The following is a 20,624-nucleotide window of genomic DNA, read 5'->3' as shown; positions in this document are numbered from 1 at the left end:
TTTCTTCTAATATTCTCTACCTCACTCAGCTCCAAATGAACTGGCGTCTGTGCTATTCTTCCAACTCATCAATTACAACCTCACCTTCGGGTTTTTATACTTTCTGGCCCCTCTGCTTGAAAGCCTCTTTCCCAGATGTACACATAGCTTGCTCTCTCACTCCCTTCAGGCTTCTGCTCAAGTATCACCTTATAAGTAAAACCTTCCCAATCAACACGATATAAAATAGCTTATACACTCCCATCATTCTCCGTCTCCTGACTCCATGTTATTTTTCTGTTTAGCATTTATAAATTATACTGTTTATTATCTGTTGCTCCCTCCCTTTCTCCAAAATATAAGCTCCATGCTCATCAGGGTCTTTGCTAATTTTGTCTTCGTTGCATTTAACAGTGCAAGGCATACATTAAGTACAAGAGGCTGTGTCCCTTAATGTATGAAAGTAAGAACAAAAAGCCTCCACAGTTAGGCATACCCCAAAGTACCATGTATAATCAAGATACTCAGCAAACACTTAATAATCCTTGTTTTAAAATATGCATATACTTCTTCTGACCTAACAACTACGACTGGCCAAAGCCTTACAAATCCAGGAATTGCTTACTCCTCCCAAAGGAATCAGTTTTAAATCAGTTCAACCTCTGATATGAAAAGCATCTAAGTTTAAAATTTAGTCAGTTGTGGGGTGCCTGATTGGCTCAGTGGGTTAAGCATCCGACTCTTGGTTTCAGCTCAGGTCACATCTCGCAGTTCGTGGGTTTGAGTCCCACAGCAGGCTCCACACTGACAGTGCAGAGCCTGCTTGGAATTCTCTCTGCTCCTACCCTGCTCATGCTCTCTCTCTCTCAAAATGAATAAACTTAAAAAAAATAAAAAACAAAAGTTTATTCAATTGATACTTTAGAGTTTTGTTTGAAATTTGAACTAGTTTAAGGCTTCAACTGTACAATCAGAAGCTCCTTCTTTCTCATGTTTTTTATCGCCACCTATCTAAAGACAGCAGAGAGTATGCATGAATAAAGGCTTTGAATATGAACTCCAAAGAAAGCCCAGTTCTGAGCAGAAAGTGAAGTTTTTCTTTACAAATTCCAACAGCTGATTAAACTCAACTACAAATTACACCTGTTTTGTGCTACTTGTAAAGATTTAAAGCACTGCCAGTTATGTCACTCCACATGAATCACAAGACTTAATCATATATATAGCACAGATAGTCGTTAAGACTGTGTTCTACATTATGTATTTGAGAACCTTTAGTTCAGTTAAAATCATGAATTCACTAAATTAGGGAGTATGGCAGGTTGGTGACTTAAGAAATGTCTAAAAGTAAGCATTGCCCTGGGCGCCTGGGTGCGTCTGACTTTGGCTCAGTTCATGATCTCACTGTTCGTGAGTTTGAGCCCCACATCGGGCTCACTGCTGTCGGCACAGAGCCCACTTCAGATCCTTGGTCCCCCCCCCGCCCCTCCCCCACTCACACTCTCGGAAAATGAACATACATACATACATACATACATACATAAGCAAGCATTCCCAAAGCCTGTAGTAGCCAAGTGCACAAATCCCAAATCTTTAGGTAAACAAACATGAGGATCTTCATTAATACAAACTTTCCCAAGACATTCCCCCCAGCAAAAGAATCTCTAATAAAAGCAATCCATTTCTTTCTTTGGTGTTTGAAGTGGTCAGGTTCAAACCACCTGCCCCTACTGCCCCCCGCCCCCGCCCGCAAAAAAAAAAATTGCACAAAGGAAGGGATGTTGGATAGGACTTCAGATACAAAAGTAAGCAAGCAACTTAAGAATATAAAAATCAATAATCCCTCAGGTGGGTTATACAAACGGTAGAATACCAGCAATATAACTGAAAATCTGCCCTAGTTTTCATATACTCCGCCACTGGTGAATACATAGCAGGAAATAGGAAAGGCATTTAAACCATCCCTTTATGATCAATAGTTTTACAAACAAGTACTAGACTGCTATCTCTACTTTATAGACCATTACTTCTATTATAGAAATATTTATTTCTACAGAAATATTTCTACAGAAATAAATATTTCTATAACAGAAATATTAGAAAGAAGTGAAGGCACAGAGAGGTCAAAGTCAAATCCAAGTACAGCTTTATGCTGGCACTGTGGGTTAAAATTGCACACAGGTATCCTGGAGTCAAATGTGTGCTTAATTTCATCAAACAACCTGACTCTCTAAACAGTGCGTTAGGGAAAAGTACTCAAGAGAAAGATTTCTTTATTCTCACACTAACTCCCCCATTTGTAATCACCATTTTCTCCCTCTTACCTTCTCTCACACACTGACTGCATATTTCCACTGTCAAAAGTCACATTTAAAAGACTAGCAAAAGACCACAATCACCTGGTTAATCTCTAGCATAACCACTGATCAGAACATGCTCTTTGAGCCCCCCAGCTCTGGTTCTGCACTGTAAATGGATGTGGGTGCGTGAGCCCTATAGGGCTTGGGAAAGGGAGAGCTCAAACAATGTTCTTGTCAGCACTTTAAACAAAAAATCCATTCAATGAGAATAGCACCATGTTCCTTTTGCCCTTTCTCCCTAGGAACTAAATTAAACAGATTACAGACAGTGGCAAAAGCTGGCCTTAGAACAGCCTCCCCCTATTTGTTATTTTTAGCAATTTAGTCTGACAACGCCTGACAACTAAACATGCCTAGAATAGCTAAAGGGAGGGGGGATTATCAGATACTACCAGCAAAAAAACACTAGTCACCACTTCCTCCAACCCTAAGAAAGAATAATTTTCCATGTCTTTATAGCATCACCCAGAGTTTGAGCTTTTAGCGTCTCATATAAAAACAGACTGTGTAGAAAACATCAGTGGAAACTGATAATGCTTCCTGATCCAGAGGACTGTTCCACCCTCACATATGTTTTCTTAATAACAAAAGCAGAATGAAGTGAAGTAAGTCATTTTACACAAGTTAGGGGTAAAATGCATCTGTGTCCATTTTGGAAGAATTCCCTCACCAGGTAATTATGTACCCAAAAAATGGTTTCATGAATAATGAAGGAATTCAAATATTTTTATTATGCTGGTGACATGCTGGTGAAGGACACGTTTGCAAGTAGAACAAGGTGAAGTGGGAGAAATTCTCTAATTAATCAAAATTAGGAAGAAAGCACCACCCGTAACACCTTATTTATAAATGAAATAATGTGGTGAAAAATCTCTGAAAAATGAAAAAATAAAAAGGTAAAGTCCTGGGGCACCTGACTAGCTCAATTAGTGGAGTATGGGATTCCTGATCTTGTGAGTTCAAGCCCCACGATGGGTATAGAGATTACTTAAAAACAACACCTTTAAAAAAAAAAAAAAAAAAAAAAAAAAAAGATAATGTCCTAAGCAGTGTAACTATCTGCATCAGATTAAAATTCATATAAATACATTTTTTAATATTTAGTAAGATAAAATGTCCATGAACATTCAGGAATTTAATAATTTAAGAACATTTTCTGAACATTTTTTGCCACTATTCTAAGTAGCATGTATTTTCTAAGACAGTATAGGATAAAAAAAAAATACTACAAATGAATAAAATGATGTCTTCCTGGGTATGTTATTTTATGTTTGTAGAATTAATTCAACTCCATCCAAAAGTATCTCTAAAATGTGTAATGCCTAATATAAACTACCTTAAGCCATCACATTCACATTTGTGACTTCAGTAATTTAAGAAACTACTATAAAGATATCAAAAGAGATGCTGTTACCTTGTATTACACTTTAACTGGCAAAACTGTAGGCACACAACTACTTTTATTTTAGCTTCAAAGAAAAGGATTCCAATTAACTTTATAAATTAAATCTGGACATGAAAGGAAACTGGTGTTTGTTTTGTTTTCCCTCCTTCCATCTTTTCATTTTAAGGGGGTGTTTTTGCTCCTAAAGTGTCAATTCAGAAAAAGACCAATGTTATAATGATAAACTTAATAGAAGTGATCATAGATATCGTCTAATCCAACACGTTTTACAGATAAGGAAACTGAAGCCTAGAGTACAGCAAGGGCTAGGGGTGCCTGGATGGCTCACTCAGTTGAACCCCCAACTCTCAATTTCAGCTCAGGTCACGATCTCACAATTCGTGGGATCAAACCCCAGGTCAGGCTCTGTGCTTTCTCTGCCCCTCCCCCATGGGTGTGAACACATAAGCTATTCTCTCTCTCAAATAAACTAAATTTAAAAAAAAAAAAAAAAAGTACAGCAAGGGCTAGAATCCAGAACTCCTCACTCAACAGAAGGTATTTAAATTAGGAATCTGGGGTAATGAATGCTCTGTTGTAAATCTAGTAGACTTGGAGATCTCAATTTATGGTTCAAGTATCAGTGTGGATCTTGTTCTTTCGAACTGACATGCAGAGTGCTCATTAATACAGGTGTGGCCTGTCCACAATGAGTATCGAACAACTCACTTCCTCTGTCCAGTATCTGTTACTTCAGTTTAGAGAAGACCTGTGCTGTAATAACTGACCAGAATCAGAATGTGAGGCCAAAAAAAAAAAAGTATACTGATTAACTTCCCCTCACCATCTAGATACAAGAGGAGGGAGGTATGCAATAACATGAAAGAAAATTCAAAGTCTACATCATCAAAAGAAATCATTCTCTAGGCAGGTTGAAAGTGACTGCAGGAACTCTCAGGTATGGGAGGGAAGAGGATAAAGACAAATATTTATGGTCAGGCACAGAGAAAAGGTAGACGATATAAAAAATAAAGCAGCAAAGCCTGAGGTCAACAATCCTCTGAAGCATTCAAAGGGATAGTCTGGTGTGGGTACAGACAAATATTCCAAGGAAATCAAGGCACTCTGGGAATGTATCCTAGCAGAAACGATGAACAGAATCAAGATGCAAAATGCTAAACTCAAGGCTAAACGGAACGCAAATCCTTTTCTCTCATTCATAAAATGAAGACACACGTTATCAGTGAACAGATCAAACCAAAGGGGTATATGTGTAAAATATCTGTGATATATATTTCACAAATAAGAAAGACTGTCTAGTTAAAAGGGCATATCTATTTGAATTGTTCACGTTTAAGTTCTCACCAGAGCTGAAATGCTTTTTAAGTAAACTCTACCCCCAATGCGGGGCTCAAATTTACAACCCCAAAATCAAGAGTCACATGTTATACCAACTGAGCCAAGTAGGCACCCCTGAGCTGAAATATTTCTCATAAGGAAGTGAAATGTATCACAGTTTACAACTGGGTAAATATTAACACTTGGAACGTAACACATACACATTGACCAAGGCACTGAAAGTATTTCTAATAACCAATAAAGAATACTCAACCACAAAAAGAGCATACTGGGCTTTTCCAGATGCATGCCAACTCTTCTCTAAATGCCAAAGAGGAAGATTATGCAGCTCCATTAAGCTCTAAGACAAAAGGACATAGAGAATATATATATATATATATATATATATAGCTCACTATAAACTCTAGGGCTTCCAACCATCAGGCTCTTTAAGATTTAAGTCTTAAATAACTAAAAACTATTTTAAAACAAACATCCATTTTTATAAATGTTGAGAATGCAAATGAACTCTATAAAGAGATAAGTATTCATATCTGAAATCCCAAAGTATTGGACAGTAAGAGAAACTTCACTCAAGACTCCCCAAGTCAAAACATAGAAATGAGATGAGTTTACAAACTAGTAATTATTTTTTTTAATTAAAAAAAAAAAAAAGCCACTCAGAGGTGTCTAGTGACCTAGCTACTACAGAAGGTATGAGACACCATCAAGCTAATTTTTACAGTAGAAACATTTTTTTTAATTTTTTTTAACATTTATTTATTTTTGAGAGAGAGAGAGAGTGTGTGAGTGGGGTCAGGGCAGAGAGAGAGAGGGAGACACAGAATCCGAAGCAGGCTCCAAGCTCTGAGCTGTCAGCATAGAGCCTGATGTGGGGCTTGAACTCATGAACCATGAGATCATGACCTGAGCTAAAGTCGGATGCTTAACCAACTAAGCCACCCAGGCGCCCCCAGTAGAAACATTTATACTTCTCTTCAGGACTCAAAGTCTCCTGGGTCAGAGTGAGAGAGGACTCTGAAAAAGAGCTCCCTTCAGCAAAAGGCTACAAGATAAACTGTATAAACACTCTATGAGAACAACTTGACTTGGTAAGAATAAAAATGGACTGTCTACAAAGATAAATTGTGTTACTTCTACAAAATGGAATACCACATAGCAATGAAAATCAACAAGTCACAATCTTGAACAACATGGATGCACTTCACAAATACAATATTGAGCAAAAGGCAAAATATGTATACGGTGATTTTTTTCATATGAAGTTCAAAAACGAATAAGAGTAAATTATACTGCTTGGGGGATGTATACATAGGTAGTAAAAATGTATCTAAAAATAAAAGAAAGAAAGAAAAAGGGGCACCTGGGTGACTCAGTCAGGTGAGGGTCTGACTCTTGATTTTGGCTCAGGTCATGATCTCACAGTCATGAAATCAAGCACCGTGTCGCATTTGGCACTGACAGCACAGAGCCTGCTTGGGATTCTCACCCCCCACACACACAGAGTCTCTCTCTCTGTGCCTCCCCCACTCACTCGTGCATGTTCTCTTCTCTCTCTCAAAATAAATAAATTAACATTTTAAAAAAAGAAAGAATACAATTACACCAAAATCAGGAAGATACCTAAGAATAAACCTAATCAAACAGGTAAAAGACCTGTACTCCAGAAGCTATGAAACAATGATGAAAGAAATTGATGACGAAGCAAAGAAATAGAAAGACATTCCACGCTCATGGATTGGAAGAACAAATATTGTTAAAATGCCAATACTACCCAAAGCAATCTATGCATTCATATATTCCTATCAAAATACCAACAACATTTTACACAGAGCTGGAACAAACAATTCTAAAATTTTTGTGGAACCACAAAAGACCCCAAATAGTCAAAGCAATCTTGAAAAAGAAAAGCAAAGGGGCTCCTGGGTGGCTCAGTGGGTTAGGTGTCTGACTTCAGCTCAGGCCATGACCTCGTAGTTCATGAGTTCGAGCCCCATGTCAGGCTCCATACTATCAGTGCAGAGCCTGCTTGGGATTCTCTCTCTCTCAAAACAAGGAAAGGAAAGGAAAGGAACGGAAAGGAAAGGAACGGAAAGGAACGGAAAGGAACGGAAAGGAAAGGAAAGGAAAGGAAAGGAAAGGAACGGAAAGGAACGGAAGGGAAGGGAAGGGAAGGGAAGGGAAGGGAAGGGAAGGGAAGGGAAGGGAAGGGAAGGGAAGGGAAGGGAAGGGAAAGGAAAGGAAAGGAAAGGAAAGGAAAGGAAAGGAAAGGAAAGGAAAGGAAAGGAAAGGAAGGGAAGGGAAGGGAAGGGAAGGGAAAAAGGGAAGGGAAGGGAAGGGAAGGGAAGGGAAGGGAAGGGAAGGGAAGGGAAGGGAAGGGAAGGGAAGGGGAGGGAAGGGGAGGGAAGGGAAGGGAAGGGGAGGGAAGGGAAGGGGAGGGAAGGGAAGGGGAGGGAAGGGAAGGGAAGGGGAGGGAAGGGGAGGGAAGGGGAGGGAGAGGGGGAGGGGAAAAAAGGGCAAAGCTGCAAACCTAGGAAGGGAAGGGAAGGGAAGGGAAGGGAAGGGAAGGGAAGGGAAGGGGAGGGAGAGGGGGAGGGGGAGGGGAAAAAAGGGCAAAGCTGCAAACCTAGAGGTATCACAATTCCAGACTTCAAGCTGTAGTGACCAAGACAGTATGGTACTGACACAAAAACAGACATGCAGATCAATGGAACAGAATAGAAAACCCAGAAATGAATCCACTATTATATGGTCAAATAGTCTTCAAAAAAGCAAGAAAGAATATCTAATGGGAAAAAGACTGTCTCTTCAACAAATGGTGTTGGAAAAACTAGACAGCTACATGCAAAAGAATGAAACTGGACCACTTTCTTACACCATACACTGAAATAAATTCAAAATGGGTGAAAGACCTAAATGTGAGACCTGAAACCATAAAACTCCTAGAAGAAAAAAAAAGGCACTAACTTCTTTGACATCAGCCACGGTAAATTCTTTCCAGATATCTAGGTCTCTTGAGGCAAGGGAAACAAAAGTTAAAAAAATAAAAAATAAACAGTTTCTGCACAGCAAAGGAAACAATCAACAAAAGGCAGCCTACAGAATGGGGGAAAGATATTTGCAAATGACATATCTGAGAGAGGGTTAATATCCAAAATAAAGAACTTGTAAATCTCAATACTGAAAAAATGAACAATCCAATTAAAAAACAGGCAGAAGACATGAACAGACATTTCTCCAAAGACAGAGACGGCCAACAGACACATTAAAAGAGGCTCAATATCACTTATCAGGTAAATATCAATCAAAACTATAATGAGAGAACACCTCACACCTGTCAGAATGGCTAAAATCAACAACACAAGAAACGGCAAGTGTTGGCGAGAATGTTGAGAAAAAGAATCCTTCATGCACTGTTGGTGGGAAAGCAACCTGGTACAGCCACGAGGGAAAACTATATGGAGGTTCCTCAAAAAGTTAAAAATAGAACTACACTATGACCCAGCAATTGCACTACTAGGTATTTACCCAAAGAATACAATAATACTAATTCAAAGGGGTACATGCACCTCAATACTTTTTTTAACGTTTTATTTTTGAGAGAGAGGGAGAGTGCATGCACACGCACGCACACAAGCTGGGGAGGGACAGAGACAGAGGGGACAGCTGACAGTAGTGAGCATGAGGAGGGGCTTGACCCTACAAATCATGAGATCATGACCTGAGCCAAAGTTGGACGCTCAACTGACCAAGCCACCCAGGTGCCCCACATCTCAATTTTTATAGCAGTTTTATCTACAAAAGCCAAATTATGGAAAGAGCCCAAGTATCCATCAATTGATGAATGGATAATGAAGATGTTGTGTATATACAATGGAATATTACTCAGCCAGAAAGACGAATGAAATTTTGTCATTTCCAATGACATGTATGTAACTAGAGAGTATCATGCTAAGTGAAATAAGTCAGGCAGAGAAAGACATACCATGTGATTTCACTCCTATGTGGAATTTAAAAAACAAACACACAGAAGGAAAAAAACAAGAGAGAGGCAAACCAAGAAACACTCTTACCTACAGAGAACAAACTGATAGTTACCAGAAGGGAAGTGGAAGGGGAGATGGGTTAAAGAGCTGATGCGAACTAAGGAGTGCACTTGTTGTGATGTGCACCTGTGATGTATGGAAGTGTTGAATCACTATATTGTATACCTAAAACTAGTATTTTTAAATTTTTGTTAATGTTTATTTAGTTTTGAGAGAGACAGAGACAGAGCTTGAGCCGGGGAGGGGCAGAGAGAGAGGGAGATACAGAATCCGAAGCAGGCTCCAGGCTCTGAGCTGTCAGCACAGAGCCCAACGCAGGGCTCGAACCCTCGGACCATGAGATCATGACCTGAGTTGAAGTCGGACACCCAACCGACTGAGCCACCCAGGTGCCCCACCTAAAACTAGTAGTACACTGTGTGTTAACTAATTGGAATTTAAATAAAAACTTAAAAAAGAAACAATTATCACAAAAGTTATGGTAGCAGCTAAGGAAGGGGGCAGGGATGGCCTTGTGACTGCGGTGGGGAGAAGAATGGGGGAGCCTCTGGTGCATGCCAATTTTTTATTTCTTGGCCTACGTGACTGTTACAAGTGTTCATTTCATAATTATAAAGCTGTATGTATTTTAATGTATATTTCTGTAAATGCTGTATTTCACTACCAAAAAAATGCTAATTTCTTAATGGATTCTAAATTTTAAGTTATGCCAGCACTGAGTATAATTCTTGTATGATGAATAAAACAAACATTCCATCACTGGCTCTGCTCTCACCTGCCCTTCTCTCTCCACTAAAAATACAGATAATAATCAGTGTCCATCATATAACAGTGTCCATTTGACCTCACCCCCAAAGAGGGGCTCCCATCATATCCACAAATGGTACCAACCCAAAAATGAAAAGTACTTAGGGCAAAACCTGGACATCCAGCCAAATGCCTACCAGTTACCACCCATGCTATGGAAAAAATGACCTTCAACAGGCAGAGTAAAACCTCCTCAATCATGGGAACTCCTCCAAAACATTCCCTCATCAGAGTCTCAAAAACTCAGCCAACTGCAGAGTGTCACAGGCACCTCCTACCAGTAACCTTGCCGCTATTCTTCCTACTTATTTCAGGAACCACTATCTGACCAAAATTGTCATTTTTGTGGAAGAGTCAGAACTTTTACAGTTTCGTAGATCTTACTTATAGCATGGGCTGCAAAGCTATTTCACAACCCTGAGATTGTAACATTCTGTGTCAGAAGTGGCATCATACAGGCCAGAATGTCCTGGGTTTCCTTATTCTTGTTTTTATTCTGTCACTGCTGAGCTAACCAGGGTAGTGGAAGGGGTGGTAACCATGTCAAAGATAAAGGGAAGGAAGTGGTCACCCTGTATACGCATGTGCCTAAAATATGTAATGGAGACTTCAGACTGAATGCAGATGAGCCTCAAGCAATAACTGTCCCCCACCTGGAACAGAGAAGCGAATCTAGGAGAATGGTGGCCAAAATGTGCTCAAATACACCACTGAAAGCTTGCACTCATCTCAAGGATTCCAAATCCTTGAGATTCAAAAGACAAGAGGGCAGAAACTGAGCTCCAGATCATCTGAAAGCTGAATCCAAATTTTTCCAACTGCAAAAAAAGTCTACAAAATTATTCCCTCTTACCTCCAAAAAAAAGTGAGTAAAAATATAGGATGTATTTTTCACTCTTTAGAAGAAATCTATCACCTCAATCTATCAATAAGGTTTCAACTCAACTTTAACTAAAAGTGGATTTTCTCAAAAATTTGAAGACTATTTCCCCATCATAAAAATGCTATACATTTCAAAAAGAAAATTATTTTTACAAAGACAGAGAAGAGTCAGAGTCATCATTCCAAACTCCAATTATATTTATGTCATTTAAAAAATTAGGCCATTGGGGTACTTGGGGTGGCTCGGCTGGTTAAGACTCTTGATTTCTGCTTAGGTAATGATCTCACGGTTCATGAGATCAAGCCCCACATCAGGCTCCATAATGACAGTGCAGAGCCTGCTTGGGATTATCTCTCTCTTTCTCTCTGCCCCTCCCCTGCTCACTCTCTCTCCTTCAAAATAAATAAATAGACATTTTTTAAAAAATTATACCATTAGGTGCCTGGGTAACTCAGTTGGTTGAGTACCTGACTCTTTTTTTCTTTTTTTTTAATTTTTTTTTTTAACGTTTTTATTTATTTTTGAGGCAGAGAGAGACAGAGCATGAACGGGGGAGGGGCAGAGAGAGAGGGAGACACAGAATCGGAAGCAGGCTCCAGGCTCTGAGCTATCAGCCTAGAGCCTGACGTGGGGCTCGAACTCATGGACCGCGAGATCGTGACCTGAGCTGAAGTCGGCCGCTTAACCGACTGAGCCACCCAGGTGCCCCGAGAATCTGACTCTTGATTTCGGCTTGGGTCTTGATCCCAGAATTGTGGGACAGAGGTCTGTGCTGGGCGTGGAGCCTGTGTGATGCTCTCTCACTCTCTCGTTCTCTCGCTCTCTCTCTCCCTCTGCCCCTCTCACATGATCTCTTCCTAAAATAAAAATTTTTTAATTATGCTTTTGTACTTTTCTAACAACATACACTATACTATGTATACATTGTATTTGACAGAGAAAGAGTGTGAGCAGGGAAGGAGGAGAGGGTAAGGGGAGTGAGAGAAATTTTAAGCTGGTTCCATGCTCAGCACAGAGCCCCATGTGGGGCTCAATCCCACAACCCTGGGATCATAACCTGAGCTGAAATCAAGAGTTCAATGCTCAACTGACTGAACCACCCAGGTGCCCCTCGGCCATCTTCTTGAAAAAGTTATTACCAAAAAAATTTTTTTAAATAGACATAAATAACATGGTTACTCTATCATACTAAAGCCACCATTTTATGTTTTCTCTTAAATAGAATCAGCTTCACTGGTCTATACTAATCACCATCAGGATAAATTGGTGATTATTCCTCCAAGACCCTGATCTATCATCTATGCAAAGAAAAACTAAAAATCCATGCAAGATTATCATATTATGAGTCTGTTATGAAAATATTTTCCAATCAATCCCAGTAAAACAATTACAGCCAGAAGAATGGCGCACCATGTGGGTATTAACTTGTAAACATGGAGTTTTAAGAAGAAAAAGACAATAAAACTATCTTCCCAAAAAGATAGTAATTTCCTTTACCCTTCCAGTAAGTAAAGAGAACTCCCTATCGAAGGAACATGAGGGCAGGGTTATAGTACTCCCACCTCTGCTGCATAAAAGGAAAGGCTCAGCAAGTGAGCCCACTAAACTGCTTGACAATGCAGCACAGCGTAAGAGAGTTTATCAGGAGCTAAACAAATTCTAAGTAAGCTTTCAACTCATAAATAAAGACAGAAGGAGAAAATCTGCAGAAGGTAAACGTAAACAGTAAGAACAGACATGGATGAAAAGGAGTCTAGAAAATACTAATGAAAATGGGTTCTCATAGGAGAGAAGATGAATCAGACAAGTACCTATATAATTAAAAAGGGTTATCCACAGTGTCATCTGTATACATTGCTGGCAGAGAGTGAGGAGACATACAAATTCGACCAATTTAAGAGCTTTGGTCAAAAACTCAAACTACACACTCAGACGCAAAACAGTCTTACTCCTTCTAAGATGAAAACATGCTTAATGGAAACAGCCTGGCCTTTATATGCTGACTTATGTATAAACTGTGCGTCCCCAACTATATAGTAAGGTATTTTAGGGCAAAAATTTAATGATGACGATAAGTACATAGGATTAAGACAAAACAGGTTGAACTGACAAGAAATGCTAGGGCCCAGAAAAAAACACTGTCGATCTGAAAGGAGAAGCAACAGCTACTCCTTAGGCAGAACTACTTAGTGCTCTGAATCTATAGCAAGCTTTCCAAGTAATAGGAAACCCTATTTGTAAGTACTTCAGCTGGCAATAGCTTATATGTCCAAATTACCACTCTATGCTATGAAACTAATGAAATCATTAGGGAGAACAAAGAAAAAGGACTTAATTTAAGACTGAGGAATCAGAAAATGATTCTTTGGATAAGGAGCCCTAAGCTAAGATCTTAAAAACTAATATATAGAACTGGTAATAACTGCAGGAGGAGAAAGCTCCCCAGGGGGGTAAACTAGTTTTTGCAAAGAAAGTAGAAACAAAGAAAGCACAGCAAGTTCTAAAAACAGAATATTCCTGAATGGGTGGAGTATACAGTGTAAGAAAAGGCAAAGGAAATGAGGGAGATAATAGAAATAAACAGGAGTCCTTTCACAAAAAAGCCTTCAAAGTATGTTAACAAGTGTGAACTTTATCCTAAGAACAATGATGGGCTTTACACAGAAAAGTAACAGAACCACATTTTCTAACGTTTTACAAAGGTCATTCTAGTTTAAAAGTAGGGGGAAAAATTCCAGAAAGAAATACCACCTAATAGAGAAAACAGGAAAGAAGTAATTTTCAGAAATACTAAGAATTTTCTGGAATTGATAAAGGCTCTTAATCCTCAGATTCAGGAAACCCAACTTAAGCCAAGTAGGATTAAGAAAAAAAATTAAAAGGTGGGGGAGTGGCGCCTGGGAGGCTCTGTCAGTTAAGAGTCTGACTCCTGATTTCGGCTCAGGTAATGATCTCACAGTTTGAGAGATCGAGCCCCGCACTGGGCTCTGTGACAACAGTATGGAGTCCGCTTGGGATTCTCTCTCTCCCCATCCCCCACCCCCCTGCCTCAAAATAAATACACTTAAAAAAATAAATAAAAAGACTAACCCCACACCTAAACATATCCCAAAGAAACTACAAAGCATGAAGACAAAGAGAATATTAAAAGGAACCAGTGGGAAAAAAAAAAAGAAACAACTAAGCTGACAGATGACTTCTCAACAGCAACAATGGAAGCCAGAGTCAGTGGAATACTTTAAAAGACCTGGGAAATTCTTTCATATATAAAGCAAAATTAAACCTATCCTCTGAACTATGTATACAGTAATAATGAGCACTTATAATACCCAGACAGTGGTCTCTAAACACCACTGTCCACTAAACTGAAAGACTAAGGAGAAATTGGGAAGTATCATCATAGAGGGAGATTTGACATCTCTCAATAACTAACTGAATAATCAGGAAAAAAAAAATCAGTAAGAAACATAGAGAATTTGAACACTACAATTAACAACAATGTATGTGTTGGGGCATCTGGATGGCTCAGCCTATTGAGCATCCAACTCCTGATTTCAGCTCACGTCATGATCCCAGGGTCATGGGATCAAGCCCTGTGACAGGCTCCTTGATGAGCATGGAACCTGTTTAAGATTCTCTCTCTCTCCCTCTGCCCCTCTCCCCAGCTCATGCTCACTTGTTCTCCTTCTGTCTAAAATAAAGAAAGAAAATTAAAAACAAAACAAAAAAAACAACGTATGTGTGCATTAGTGCACATGTGGGCACATGTATATGCATTCGTTTCAGGCTGAAGTAACAAAACTATGCAAGTATGGCAGTGCAGAATACAGCATTGCTTCAGGGGAGAGAACAGAGTGTGTAGTAGATGATACCATTAAAAATACAAATTAGAGCAGTATTGGAAAGCATACTAAATGTAGAGGTAGGGATCATGCAATAATTAAATGCTGAGGTAATAAGGAACCTACAATGATTAAGAGAAGTGGAAAACAAGAAGGTGAGAAATATAAACTACAGGTGGAAAGATAAATTGTAAAGTGATGAAAAACAGTATATACAGCATAATTCCTCTCTATTTTTAAAAAGTGTATACACGTGTGTATGAATGGGTTTATAAAATAAAGTTTGGAATGATACCCACGAAACTCCAGGGGTGACATCTGCAGGTGTGTTGGCTAGAGGGGAAAGCAGTATTTTCACTTAATCGTGTTTTATTTTTTGACCTTTTTTCTTTCATAGTACACTTAATAATGCTTTTATAATATAAAAAGCATGCAAAATAAAAAATTAAAAAGAAAAAAGACACAATAAAATGTTCTAGGGAAGAACCTAGAGTTTAACCCCACTAGTTTTTCCTAGCTGTAATTAGCATTTCAAATGGGTACCAGCGAGCCAGCTATTCTAGTTCCGTTACCTGACACTTGTCAGGACACTCTACCAGTAACGAGAAACTCCAAAAAAGGAACTTTGGGGGAAAAAATTTCTTAATACTCTTCAAAACTGAACAATATGCTAAAATCATCATCTGTGGCAATTTTACCCTTAATATTCTTTTTAATTACAAAAGTTAACACAGGGATGCCTGGGTGGCTCAGTTGGTTAAGCTTTCGACTTCACCTGAAGTCATCATCTCATGGTCTGTGAGTTCAACCTCGCATCAGGCTTTTTGCTGTCAGCACAGAGCCCACTTTGGCCTCTGTCCCCCTCTCTCTCTGTCTCTCCCCTGCTCATGCACTCTCTCAAAAATAAATATTAAAAAAAAAAAAAAAAGTTAACACATACGTGTTAAAATTTATCCAACACAAAGATTATAAGAAAAAATAATTTCATGCCCATATCCATCTAAATTAATTTCCTTAGGGGAACCAGTGTTAATTTAATGTATATACTGACATCATTTTTGCCATTCATATACAGATCTTATTTTTTGTGTTGTCATAAAAAGAGAATTATATACACATTACTTTCTATCTGGCTACTTATTCATCAGGATCATTTTTAGATGTATTTACCTAGTGCTACAAAAACAGATTTTTGGTTATCTAACATGAAATAGTTTTAACTGGAGTTTTTAAAGTTATTTTGTTTGAAAACAGAAGATATAAAATTCAATCTAGAACAGCTGGGCTAACAAAAATGACAAATAGGACATAATAACAACCTAGTTACTGAAGGATAAGGATTTTTTTGTCCTTATTTGTTTACATGCTTATTTATTATTTTTTCAATACACTTTCTAAGCTACAAATTATCAAGTTTGTTTAAATTATGATCAGTAGTTAAACAAAAATAAACCTAAGTAACCTAAGACACTACACACTCACTCAGGCCATGCCAAACTGGTTCCCCTAAGAAATCCCCGGGAAGCTACAAGGGGTGTCTCACCAATTCCACAGAGAGCTGAGTCAGATTCTGAAATACTGCCTCAAATAGTACTCACACAAATTAGATAAAGTGACCTATGAAGTCATTGTAACCATCCCCATTTCAGGAAATCTTGGCCCCAAAGAAATAATAACCAGTCTCTTGCCCAGGCCAACTTTTACTATATACAGGATGGACCTTCCACTCAATCCCAAGAAGAGTATCTCATCAAAGGTTTTAATGTATACAGAAAATGTAGTAAAATTCAATTTTCCAAAAATTTAGTAAGTTACTCTTACCCATCATCTTTTTCCCTAGCTAAAAAAAAAAAACAACTCGTTTTCCTCACTGCAGCACCATCATTCAGATAGTTATACCTAATCTATATTAAAGGAATTACAATATATAAAAAAGACCTATGTCGAGATCTTTTAAATACTATTATCATTACCTACTCTCATGCCTATCTACCACAATATGTGATGTTTAAATATACACCGTGTGTCTTACTTTGTTTTTAAGAACAGACATGTTCATTCAAAGGCAATGGAGAAAATACATTCATATTAAAAACATCCTATCTTCTTCAAAAGTCTCTACAGTTGCAACAAACCATTTTTCTGTCTTCCTTTCCTTTCCTTTCTTTCATGGGGCACTGGGTGGGTGGGAGGAGGTGGGGGTGGAGGTCTTACACACTGCCATGACCGCTTCACTGCTCTAACACAATTCGAAAAAATGAAAACAATGGCAGGCATACATTTTCATTTAACATGACAAAGTTGAGGTAATTATTTTTTTTCTTAAAATTTACTACTGTCAATATGGACTCAAAACTTACTTCCAATTCTTTAATTTTTTCTTCTGCTATTTTCTGTTTCTCTAACAGTTGATTGTGAATTACCTCCTTGGACTGAAGAATAAACCTACGAAACAAAAAAGTTGACAATTAAGCCACATGACCACTATAATCAAAATCAACAGCTACATACCACAAATATTAAACGAAGAAAATGAAAAGGATGATCTCCTAATTCAAGGACCAATAAAATACACTGCTATGTTCATGTGACATACTTGGGAAACCACCACAGGTTTAAGCTTTCTTGGCTGAGAAAGACTAAAGTTTAAAAGAAAATTCTGCTTTCTTATCTAAGAAGGGAATTAGGCTTTAAGCAAGATTCATAAACAAATTTAAAAAATTAAAAGGGATAAAAATCTATCACAGGCTAAGAGAAAAGTTAAATAATAAAAATCCCCCATAATTTTATTTTTTCAATTGTCTGTATCAACTTTTCTCTAGATATTTAGTATTTGTATATTGGAGCTCCCCTTCCAATCTTTTTTAACTTTTTTGTAACAGCAGTAACTCATGACCTTTTAAAGTCACAATCAAGTACTGTGTTAGGATCAATGCATTAGTGTTTATATGAGTTCCTCAAACAAAAAGCACTGTATGAAGCCTAGTATCTTTTATTATTATTTCCAGAGTGTATAATACCTCTGAAAACAGCTCAAAAGGCACAAGTGGAAAATTTCAACTTTTTCCATTTTACAATCAAGCACATTATTTATAACTAATGAGAATGGAAATATGGGGAAGCTTTAAAAATTAGCATTGAATCTGTTTTGTACACTTATGTTCATAATTCTTGCTGTAGGGAAAGGAAGAATAAACTATTTTGTAGACTCAAAAAAGTGAAATGAATTATTTCCTTTCAACTCAAACCAAGGGTCCAACTAGGCTGTAACAGATTTCAATGAAAGATCACATTTAATTAAGCAGATGGTTTCTTCTCTTTGCATGAAACTTAGAGTTTAACAACAAAGAACATCATTTCTTTTTGTTGTTTTTATTAAAGTATAATTGACAAGCAATATTCTATTAATCTCATGTGTACAACACAGTGATTCAATATTTGTATATACTACAAACTGATTACCACAATAAATCTAGTTACCTCTCATTGTATTCCCCATGCTGTACATTATACAACCAAGACTTAGTTATTTTATATTTGTACCTCTCAATTCCCTATTTTATATTTGTACCTATATTTTATATTTGTACCTCTCAATCCCCTTCACCAATTTTGTACCCCCCCAGGCAGTTTCTACACTCCCCCCCCCCCCCCGCCCAGATTCTCTGCATCTATGAGTTTGGGTTTTGTTTCTTTGTTCTGTTTTTCAGACTCCACTCATAGTGAAATTATTTGGTATTTGTCCTTCTCTATCTGACTTATTTCACTTAGCATAATACCCTCTAGGTGCACCCATGTTGTCATAAATGCCAATATTTCATTCGTTTTCATGGCTGAGTACTATTCTTGTGTGTGTGTGTGTGTGTGTGTGTGTGTGTGTGTGTGTGTGTGTGTTTTAATATGTCTGTTGACCATCTGGATGTCTTCTTTGGAAAAATGTCTATTCAGGTGCTCTGCCCATTTTTTAAGTGGATTGTTTGGTTTTTTTGTTGTTGTTATTGAGTTAACAGGAGTTCTTTATATATTTTGGATATAAACCCCTTATCAAACAGATGATTTGCAAATTTCTCCTCCCATTCAGTAAATTACTTTTTCATTATGTTGGATTCCTTTGTTGTACAGAACCTTTTTAGTTTAATGTAACCCCAACCATTTATTTTTGCTTTTATTACACCTGCCTTTGGAGTTCGACACTGCTCCCGCACACCTTGCCCCCCGCCCCCACAAAAATCATGAAGACGATACTAGATGCTTACTATGTTTTCTTCTAGGAGTTTTATTGGTTTCAAGTCTTACACTGAAGTTTTTAACCCATTTTAAGTTAATTTTTGTATATGATGTGCGATCACAGCTCAGTTTTCCCAATACCATTTATTGAAAATGACCCTCCTTTCCCTAATGTATATTGTTCCCTCCTTCACCATAAATTAATTGACCATATATGCATGAGTTTACTTCTGGGTTCTCTATCCTGTTTCACTGATCTGTACATCTGCTTTTAACAAAGAGACAACATATCAAGGCAGCAATATGCAGTTTTCTCTACCAACCTCAAAAAACAACAAAAAACAACAAAACCACCACTGTGTCTAGGGTAGGTTTTTACCAAGACAATCTATTATTATAAATATAAAACAAGTAAAAACAGACCAAAAATGGCAACTCCAGCGTTTTTTCCACACCTGGGGGAAAACTGCTTCCCTCCACCTCTTCTTTATGAGTGAATACATCTTGGCATATATAATACAATCTGGTAAATTTCTCTTTCATTTCACTAATAATTAACCTTGTTAATGTCCTGATGTGGACAGTCCAGATAATTTAACTGATTATCCTGGTCTTTAGTAACTTAATCCTTTATAAAAATCTTACTCATATAATCACTGCAAAGACAGCCCACTTCTACGTAAAACAAGGATTACTATATAATCCTTTGTGTCCAAAATATTACTATTAGTCCAAAAGACAGGTGTGCTGTTTCTGATGAGACTATGATTTGTAGAATATTTCTTCTCAGTACTAATTATTTAGTACAGTATTTGAAGAGCAAAGTGTTTTACAACTGTATTAGCTCTCGGTGACACCATGTAAAAAGTATTATAAATCTAGGCCCAAAAGTCACAAAATTATGTCATTTCATGCACAATTTTACTAAAAGCCTTTTAGCCATGAAAATGATTTTCAGAATAAAATATACATTTTTAAATAGCACTGATTGCTGTCCAGTGAGTGGTATTCACAAATAATAGGTCATCAGACATTACCTTTATTAGTGTCTGGGAAATTTTCAAAGCTAAGATTAGAGATCAAGTCACTACTTATGTGGCCTTTAAAAATAAAGTATCTGAACAGATACTAAATCCCTTGAGCAGAAAATAAAGTTACTAGAAAGCGAGAACACATCAACAAAAACATGTTCTTCCATGGCCACACACCCCTTAGGTAGCTATAATGGACTGTGCCAACTTCAAAGACCAGAAAGATGTCACAGAAGCTGGCCAATTTACTATTAAGCCTAAAGACATCTCAGCCATGAAAGTTCTAAACGAGGAGTATTGAATAAACTCAAATGTATTACCTCAATGAGTAGTTACATTGTAAAATTAAAACAAACAAAAACTTAAGGAAAACTTGGTTGAGTCCTTGATTTTTAAAAAAATACCAAAAATGGTATTAAAATTAAAAATGGTATTTAAATACCATGTATTTAAAAAATACATGGAGCGTGTGGGTGGCTCAGCCAATTGAACATCCAACTGTTGATAATAGATTAGGTCATCAGCCCAGGGCCATGGGATTGAGCCCCAGCCCCACCATCGGGCTCCACAGTGAGTATGGAGCTTGCTTGAGATTCTCTTTCTCTCTTTCTCTTTCTCTCCCTCTCTCTCTCTCCCCCTTCTGCCCCTCTCCCTGACTCACTCTAAAATTTTTTTTTAATTATTAAAATATAGAAAAAAATTAGGG

At 37.8% G+C, this 20,624-nt stretch overlaps 1 protein-coding gene across 1 annotated transcript in view; it reads right to left on the bottom strand.

Annotated features, from left to right (window-relative positions):
• The window catches only part of PFDN1 (prefoldin subunit 1), a 72,562-nt gene that overhangs the window by 17,684 nt on the left and 34,254 nt on the right, over nucleotides 1-20,624 (bottom strand). Inside the window, exon 3 of the mRNA XM_019424377.2 lies at nucleotides 17,021-17,105. Within this exon, the coding sequence (XP_019279922.1) occupies nucleotides 17,021-17,105 (85 nt within the window). The remainder of the gene's footprint in view (nucleotides 1-17,020; nucleotides 17,106-20,624) is intronic.

The sequence above is a fragment of the Panthera pardus genome, unplaced genomic scaffold (assembly GCF_024362965.1).
Source record: "Panthera pardus isolate Hobbes unplaced genomic scaffold, ASM2436296v1 HiC_scaffold_2, whole genome shotgun sequence".
Lineage (NCBI taxonomy): Eukaryota > Metazoa > Chordata > Mammalia > Carnivora > Felidae > Panthera > Panthera pardus.
Note: the sequence above shows the minus strand (reverse complement) of the source record. Positions and strands in the feature narration are given on the sequence as shown.